Genomic DNA, 9,488 nt, shown 5'->3' with positions numbered 1-9,488 from the left:
GTGTATTTGTCTCTTTCAAACAGGTGCCGGTCCTCACCTCTGCAGTGCTGCCGTCTCCTGTAGTGCTGCATGGTTCTAAGCTAAGTTTCCTTTCTTTTTTCTGTTCTCTTAGATTTGTCCTCAGGTTTGAAGTGTCTGTGTGAACCCATTTAATCCCACTTCTTCCTGAGCTTTGCTTCATCACAAGACCAAAGGTGGCATCCCGTCTCACACTCTTATCATCATCCAGAAGAAACTTTTGAAGAAACATCATGGAGAAGAAACATTTACGCGCCTCCTGGTTTTGTTTTCTGATCCTGCGAAAAGACTGAGGACAACAAAACCCAGAGAACACGAGATTCACAACATCCAACATTCAGACTCAACAGCCTCCATAAATGAATACCACCGCGTTTGTTCAGTTATAGTAGATATAAGCATACTTCACATTACTGGGTATGAATAATAATGAGGAGGCAAACTTTGAAGATGCAGAGCATGATGTCCCATCATCAGACTGTAAACAAACATCCACCAGGCTTCTTTGTTGCCAAAATTGATGATTCTCCTATCAGGGATCAGTAGCGTGTATTAACCTGTGGTACAAGCAGCAGTCACTGAAATATTACTGTTTCAGAGGGTGGGAGGAATCTCTGCCAACTGACTTACCTCTGCAAGTGTGAAGCTCAACAAAAATCTGACTCTCCAGTCACAGACAAACAAAAAACTCCAGCTGGGAGATAGAAAACGCTGTCTGGGTCCTGCTGGATGTTACTGGTCAGAGTCCACACATTAGCAGAGTGCTTCTTGGTCCCACTGACCCATGTGGACAGCGACTGTGGAGAACTGTTCTGGAAAACAGAGAAGAGAATTAAAATAACAAAAAGGCCAAACAGGATTTCCACAAAGACTCTCTAGGAATCAGCAATAAAAAAATCACTGGTTCATATTTCAATTAAATATGAACAGGTTCCTTAAATGTACGCAGTTCAGATCTGATTTAATTTAATTTCCTTCACACAGCACATTCGTCCAGCCTGACAGGTAAACATTGAATTAATCTCAGGTAACATGACTCATAGTAGAGATTCAGTAAGAAAGATTGCAGGCTCTAATATTATTACCACACAATCCAAGGACACACCAACAGCTCAGATTTGTAGAACTATTTAAACAAATGTCTTCTGAATATTCAATTCATGTTCACAGTGGGAGGGTGGGAGGTGTTGTGGAATTTTTTAAATAAAGTCTGCAACACAGAAAGAGCTGTGATCAAGCTATTTATTACTGCGCCAACACACATCAAACATCATAGTTCACAGTCAGCGCTGCCACAGAAGTGGTGCTCCTACTCCATTATGCATTCCAAGGAAGAGGGAGGAAGTTACAGACTGATCCTACCACACTTCACGTGTCTCGCTATGAAACCTAATGGATCAATGGTTAAGCTGTTTTGTGGCCTTATCAGCACCTGTAAAGGGAGTTGTTCTCTCAAACTGCTGAAGTAAGTTCATCTAGTTTTAGAAACTTTCACTGAACAGTAACAGCGTCACAACTAAGCATATGCATAAGCACTTAAATACTTTAAATGAGAATAACAGAACATTTCTATTACAGAGGCTAGAGCCTGTCCCAGTAGTCATAGTTAGAGCACACCTGGACAGGTCATCAGTCTGTCAGAGGACTAACACAGAGACAGACATCAGAGTAACAAATCTATTTAAAATTAATGTAAGTTTGCTGCAGCTGTGTGTATGAACATGTGTTTCTGTGCTCACAGTCCACCTCTCAGGAACCTGCAGTTGACTTTTAGTCAACTTTAAACAGACCTCACAAAAGGCTGATGTGGCTGGATCAGTAGTCTGATTTAAGTACGATACCTTTGGCCAGGGATTACTCTGGTGCATCGCTTCACTGCAGTGTTACGTATTTTCCCCACACCTGAATAAAAAATACTGATATATACAAATAAGAGCTTCAGCTGATGCAGCCTGACTCAATCCTAAATGTTCAGCACACAGAGACACAGAGGTGCCGTTTAAAGTTTAGTGATAACCCGAGTCACTGATCATTTGCAGTATTACAGAGTCTGGCAGTCTTTGCACGATGTCCACGTCACTGTAAGTTTCTAGCTGACTCTCAGGTGTGACAGGTGTGCCAGCAGGAAAGAGTAATAATAACCTGCATCCTGAGGTTTGTCATGCAGGATTAAAGAAGCCAGGCTTTGTTCACACAGCTAGGATTGTATTTTACACTGACCCTGGGTCAGTATAAGTATCATACAGTTTAAACGAAGCACTGAAACTTGCACATATTTATTACAGATGCACTGAAGCTATAAAAGTTTTGATCAGTTAGCTGGCTTGAAGCATTCAGGTGTGCCTTAACAGAATGCCATAATCTTTCCAGGAGTGGATGTCCCAGCAAATTCACTCCAAGCTCAGACCATTGAATGCTCAGATAAAATTGCAAAACTCCCAAGAGTTACATCTCAGACTCTACGGGCACATTAGAGTTCATGAGAGTATAATCAGAGAAAGGCTGAACAAATATAGCTTGTTTGGAAGGGTTGACAAGAGAAAGTGTGTTCTTTCTAAAAATAACATAACAAGACAGCTTTGTTATGGAAAATAAATATCTGAATATATTGCAAGACTTCTTGAACAATGTCCTTTGGAAAGACCGGACCGAAGTGGAGATTTGTTTGGTGAAAATTACAGCACACCTCATATCAACTTTCAAGCATGGTGGTGGAATGGTGATGATTTGAGCTTGTTTGTCAGAACCAGGATGTGGGTACTTTGCAGTCATTAAGTTGACCATAAACTCCTGTAAACCAAAGTATTCTGGAATCAAATGTGAGGCCATCTGTCTGACAGCTGAAGCTTGGCACAAACTGGGTCATGCAACAGGACCCAAACACAGCGGCATAAAAAGAATCAAAGTGCTGCAATGGCTCAGTCAAAGTTCAAATCTCAACTCGATTGAAAGGCTGTGGTGGAAACTTAAGAGAGCTGAGCATGAATGAACACCCTCGAACTTCAATGAACTGAAGCAAGAGTGCAAAAGAAGAATGGTTCCTCAACAGTGATGTGAGAGACTGTTAAAGCCATACAGAAAACAACTGCTTCAAGTTATTGCTGCTAAAAGTAATTCTGCAAGCTCATGTATCACAGGGTGCACACACGGCTGCATGACTGTAACATTTTATGTGATATGTTTATATCACATTTTATCAGTGGGATGTTTCCAGAGTTATAAATGTATTTTATGTTATTTATATGGAACTAATTCATAAAAACGGTGACCTCAGGGTTTATATTGTGAGGTAAAGACTAAACAAGATTAGAAAGTTGAGCCTGCTCAACCCACTGAGCCATTCCAGCACCTGAAGTTGGGCATTTTATCATTTTATCCATAAGGTATACTTAATTTTGGAGCCAGACTCAAGCCACTGCAGTTTTCAGCACTTCTTCACAATACATGAGACAAAAACTGTTTTCATTGGGATGTACTTACTTTTTCACATCTTCCGACAGAAACTGTTTTTGTATACTTTTGCCTGAATGGCCCGAATGTGTAATTAATCATGTCTGTCACAGCTTTGTGGTTGATTTAAAAAAGAAAAAATCATATGCGACAACATGAGTTTATCATTTATTTATTTAGAATTAATTCTCTGGTTTGTAACATACAAGCCTGTTGTACAAGGAATCTTACAGAGAGGTACAACTTTTTACATTTGACTCTGTCATGTACGTCGGCTCGGATTTCCACTTTGATATTCAAACAAGGGAGACGTTGCTCTCATAGCTTAAGTCAGTGTCAGATCTGAAATGTCAAGAGTAGCATTAAAGGATACATGACAGTCCACAACCTCATCAAATCACACTATGTACTATAACCACCCAACCGATGAAAGATAAGTTAAATGATCACATCATCAGGGTATACTCAGTACAATTTTCAGTCATTCAAAATTCCCATTGAGCTGTATCACTTGAATATTTGTCCATGCATACATAGGTATATTATACGATAAAAAATATAGCATTTGGAATAAATACTGTAATCTTAGAGCAAACTGTCAGACAATACTTGTTATATACTTTTCACAATACTGTATGTACATATACATATATTTGGCTGGATTTACAGGAAAAGATAACATACATATTTAGTCCCGTGTGAAACAGATTTGGTTTCAATTCTTTGGTGCTCATGTGAAACCTTATAATATCTGGGTCACAGGGGATTAAACATATAGATTTTCATAGAGACTTATACGCAGGCACGGAAGACCAGATTCACCAGATAATTCTCGCAGCGCCCTCCCGATCATCCTTTGGCTGTCTGCAATGCAGGAAGCTACGGCTGTACAGACTCTTATTTTTGTTCCTTCATACACAGACAGTCAGTGATGATCAGATGCGCTGCACAGAGTTAACATTGAGATTTACTGATGTTGTGTGAATGCAGCGTCGTTGTGGAGAGAACCTGTGCTACTTTGTGAGCCCCCACAAATACTTATCTGATTACTAAGTCAGTGTGAAAAAAGGTATTTTCTTGTGTAAATGTACTATATAAGTCAAAGTATATAGATCTATATAATATACTTCATTTAAAATGAGTCCTGCGTCATGGTCAGTCTACATATTTTTATATTTGTGTCCGAAAACATTAACTAGAATGACAAACCCCACTGCAAAAACCCCCCAAATTAATACCAATTAAGACAAAATGGTAATGTATTCCAATGACATGATGTATCACTATGGCCACAAATATTCAACTGCTAATCCAGTTTTATTAATAAATGATAATAACAGCTGATAGGTTTGATTTGTCTGTATGCTAGAAAAATGTTCAGCGTTTCCTTTTGTTAGCTGTCTGGAGTGTAGCTTTTTTTCTTTTGTAAATTCAGACTGGATCATGGTCATAGGTCACATATATGGCAGTTGTTAAAGTAGTAAGTGGTATTCCCCTTTAAATCCCACCTCCAACTCTTTAAAAAAGAGAACAAAGATCAGAGTAGTCATAAATATGATCATAATCAGGTGAAAAGAGAGGCTTACAATGAACTTGATCGATTTGCCTATCAATTTTCTTTTCTAATTTAGGCTTACTCCCCCTATTTCCTTTGCAGTCCATGAACTACATGAATTATCTAAAATTAATAATAATAATAATGTTATATTACAGATCATTTTATGCCATTCTGTTGTATCATTTCAGCATTTCATTTAACTGTAAACATACGGGACTGTTTGACATCAGCAGCGGTCACTGAGTGGGAAACTGTAAACTTTATTTTAAAGACCGCTACTCCTGCTTTATATTAGCTCAGGAATACGAACGTAGGTTTGCGGTACAAAAACATCAACACTGTGGAAAACATCTTATGTCCTGTGTTTTCTGATTAAGGCTCGACCAAGGTCACTCACTCGACCTACTTTATGACTGACAGTAAGGTAGTATTCAATTGCTATTGCTTCTTTAAACGCAAACCCAAGTCCCAGCCCTACCTTCAACCCAAACCTCGGGTCAGATTTACCATGTTGTCTTACCATTTATGAAATGAGACCTCACGAAAGCAAGGACGAGACGATGTGTCTCGCCACGCGTAATATATATAACCAGACTCATTCCAATGTCTGCCACATCCACTGACAGTCTGTGTCTGTTAGTCGTAAAGCCCATGCCAGTGTATTTAAACTTGCTACATTAGTTTCCTGGAATGTGTCACAGCCAGCCTGACATTCATTGTGCATTTTGTAGCAGTTGCATACATGGTTTGATTTTAAAACGAGTAGGCGAACAAGGCATACAATATATTTGAACTGAAGGCGGGAGATGCAGAGAAAGAGAGAGTCGCTATGAGAACAGACAGTGCTACAACATACTGCTGTTTAGTACTATAAGACAGCCAGTAGGGGGAGTAAACGTATTGGCATGCAGTACAATCTTCATAAGAGAAGAGCGTTATCTTTCTTCAGCCTGGTCATGTTGTGGTTATAAAAAATAGTTTAATGTCCCACAGAAAGGATTTGTTTCTCATTAACACACAGCTGATGAGCACCCATGTCCCACATGTGAAAAGCGATGGGTAGTACGGCAAAAACGATACACTGAATGTCAAATATATTCTGTTATAAGTTATATTCTGTTATTCAAATTCCTAATGAATGCTTTTCGGAGATATATAATTTCATCTGGACACCAATATTATAGAGGACTATTTACGAAACACATCAACAATTTAAAAAAAAAGTGCAGTAGAAAATACAGTTTTTGTGATTATAATCTATTCTACATAAAGTATGTCCTTAATAATGGCTTATGTCCAAATACGTAAAGACTGATTTCAATGTCATGAAAGGGAAAAAAATAGAAATAATGTATTATTTCATATTCTATATTTGCAAAGGTAGGTCATGTGCTTAGTATTTTGCTTTAAGAGTTAGCTGATGATAGGAAGCAGCAGTTCAGAGGCTCTCTCTGTCCACTTGCTAGGCCGCCCAATGTGTTGTCCTGCTTTATAGTCTCACCCTGTGTCCTATAAAACGTCTTCTCATCAGGCTGTCGGGACCCTCAGCTGTGGACCTGAGCGGTTGATGCAGCATATCCATCAACACCCACCAGCATTACTGGCATAGACGTGGAAGAAAAGCTCCTGCCACGTCTTATGATGTCTGCAGTATCACCGTGTGTTTATTTCAGTGTTTTTGTTCCCCACGTTGGCGGCCACGGTTTACGGAAACAGAGCAGTTGAGCGGTTGAATGGCGAGCTGGGATGGTTTGGAGAACTCTGACTCAGTGGAGGTCTGTGGTGCTTGTGGACTCAGAGGTTTGGACCTCAGCGTTGGCCTTCAGAAGGTCAATTATGTCTTGTTGAGAGGCTCCTTCTGCCACCAACAGAGCCGTCTGACCGTTCTGGGGGGAAAAAAACAGACATTTCAAAACACTGCAGTGACTTTTTTGAACCACACAGTGGCAGTGTTGTTTTGGGCTAAACATATTCTCTAGTAACTGAACATCAGGAGTATGGTGCATGCTGAACCTGCCCTAACTCTGTATACTAAAAAACCCTTTTTACATCCTACAGCAATTGTCTCTGATATAATAAAGGTTTTAAGCCTGGGATGTTTTGTATTGATGTTAAGCTTAATACAAGTAAACCTTGCATTTTGCTTATGAAACATATGTAAGAAAATTTAGAGTATTTTTTTTGTGTATTTTCATCTTGTGTTGTTACTTATTGCACAGGCAATATGATAAAGTAGCGACAGGGATAACACACTGTGACCAGTATGTGATTGATCTCTTGAAAATGCACTCAAATATCTAATCACTGCCACTGTCACCTACTTACTTATTTGATCATCTTTATTTTCTTGCAAGCATATTTTTAAAAATTAACATGCACAGATTACAATAATGTTTTTTTTTTTTAATGCAGCAAAGTAAAATAAATAAACGCTGTCGGGCTTGTGCTGTAATTATGTACCGTGCGAGGATTTATGGCAAGCACTCAAGTCGCGCTCTACCAGCAATTATCAGAAATAAGAACGCTTATCGGTGCTTGCGTCCTCACGGATAACAATCTCCCCAACCCGCTGCCACAAACGCTCTTCAGAATGCAATCACTTGCAAGAACATCTCCTTACAGTTTAAGAAATGCGCTTGATGCCAAGACGTCAGTCAAATGATACAGCTGACAGATCTGCAATGTCAGGTTTCTGCAAGAATATTTTTGCAGATTACCTTTGTGTTTTTTCCTCCTTCTTTTAATTCTATTAGGCCACATCCTGAGACATGAGCATAAATGTTCTGTATCACATACGGTGCCTACTTTTAATGTTGTTTTGGGGTAAGATGCAGCACGGTATTTGTTGCAACACTGTTGCTACTCTTCCTGTGGCATTTACGAAGACTCACCTCCACACCTGCATCCATCCTGTTTTTGCCACAGGACACTAAGTGTCTTTGCTCTCCATTTAACGCAGCCAGTCCATTTGCCTCTGTGTTTCTAGGACTGCTCTCATTACAGAAGTGCTTCGGCAGCGTAAAGCACCGGCCATGATGTGATCACTCTCTGACTGGGGAATCTACAAACTGGAGAAATCAATGCACCAGGCTGAACAATCAATCTACTTTGTGTGGGCCAGCCATCAGTTCCCATATCCCTATAACCTTACTGAGAGCCCACAGTCTCCATTTTTGAGCGAACCAGGTGGTAAAAGCCATGTGACCATTAGTCGAATGCGAACAGCGAAGAATTACGTGCTGAAATTAATTGTTGAAAGTCTCATAAACGAGAAGTAAAACATCTACAAGTTTACAACAAGCCACTAAATGGCCTGATTTTAACTGCACAACCTAAAGCTATACCTTATCTTTGAGGCTGGTATCACAGCGACCTGTCTCCAGCAGCAGGCGAGCGATGTGCGTGTGCCCGTGCTCGCTGGCACACATCAGGGCCGTCGAGCCCTCGCGGTCCTGGGCATTTACATCCGCGCCGCAGCTCAGGAGCAGCTTCACCATGGCAACGCGGCCATGGCTCACTGCAAGCATGAGTGCTGTCTGGCCCGCCTAGAAAAAGAGTGAGAAAAACAGAGATTAGAATTAAACAGTGAGAGGGCAGGAATGATGGGAAGATATGTATATCTTACATGCAGACAGAGAGAGAAAGTGACGAGTTAAATAGTACATTAACTTGTTATACAAACATGCATAAATTTTCGTTCTGGTGACCTTGATTTGCTTCTGCAGTCCTTTTCATGATTCCTGTATGGTTTCCACTAAAGGATGTCTTGCAGTTGAGGACATGTATTTACTTCCTTTTTCTATTTTATTTTATTTGTACAACACACCAAACTGTTTGATATCCGTTTTATTTTTAGTTCATCCAGCGTCTAAGTGCAACTGCCGTCTGTATACACACCTGTCTGGAGCGTGCGTTGACATCTCCCACTTTCAACAGTTGCTGTGCCACTTCAAGATCATCGGGGCTCTCAGCAGCCGTCAGAGCAGCCAGCATCACTGGAGTATAGCCTGCCTTATTGAGATTGTCTGTTTCACACAGGCCTGAATGTACACAGAAAGTGATGGAGTGAGTAAAAGAGATGAGAAACAAAACGTTTCCACAGTTATAATCTTTTAGTTTTTTAGTTGGATTTGTCGTTCTGTGTGCCTTTCCGTCTCACCGGTATCCAGCAGCAGTTTAACCACAGGGAAGTTGGAGTGTGACACGCTGTAGTGAAGAGCCATATTCCCATTGCCGTCTGTCAAGTTAACAACATATGGCAGGAGAGTGGGTGTGGTCATCCCCACTTGTCGCAGGTATAATCTGACAGTATCTGCCTGCGAGTCTTTTTGACTGGAGACTCTGAACCACTCCTGGTAGAGCACCACTAAAACCTGGCGCTGAGGAGAGAGACAGAAAACAATGGAAAAACAGAACTTACCATAGTAAAGTGGGGTTCGATTCTATTAAGTCCAATCAAAGA

General features: G+C 40.3%; 1 protein-coding gene across 4 annotated transcripts in view; it reads right to left on the bottom strand.

The window, feature by feature from the left end:
- Positions 1 to 3,624: 3,624 nt before the first annotated feature.
- kank4 (KN motif and ankyrin repeat domains 4) overlaps positions 3,625 to 9,488 on the bottom strand; it is a 78,954-nt gene continuing 73,090 nt past the window's right edge. For all 4 annotated transcript variants that reach the window (XM_005944279.3, XM_014340718.2, XM_005944281.3 and 1 more), the window contains exons 7-10: positions 9,186 to 9,405; positions 8,924 to 9,066; positions 8,371 to 8,571; positions 3,625 to 6,912 (exon numbers count right to left, since the gene is read on the bottom strand). In XM_005944279.3, coding sequence (XP_005944341.1) covers positions 6,793 to 6,912; positions 8,371 to 8,571; positions 8,924 to 9,066; positions 9,186 to 9,405 — 684 coding nt within the window. In that variant the 3' untranslated portion in view covers positions 3,625 to 6,792. The remainder of the gene's footprint in view (positions 6,913 to 8,370; positions 8,572 to 8,923; positions 9,067 to 9,185; positions 9,406 to 9,488) is intronic.

Source organism: Haplochromis burtoni, unplaced genomic scaffold, assembly GCF_018398535.1.
Source record: "Haplochromis burtoni strain Fernald_Lab_line unplaced genomic scaffold, NCSU_Asbu1 Contig_398, whole genome shotgun sequence".
NCBI lineage: Eukaryota > Metazoa > Chordata > Actinopteri > Cichliformes > Cichlidae > Haplochromis > Haplochromis burtoni.
The sequence above is the reverse complement of the archived record's forward strand: the minus strand, read 5'-3'. Positions and strand labels throughout refer to the sequence as shown.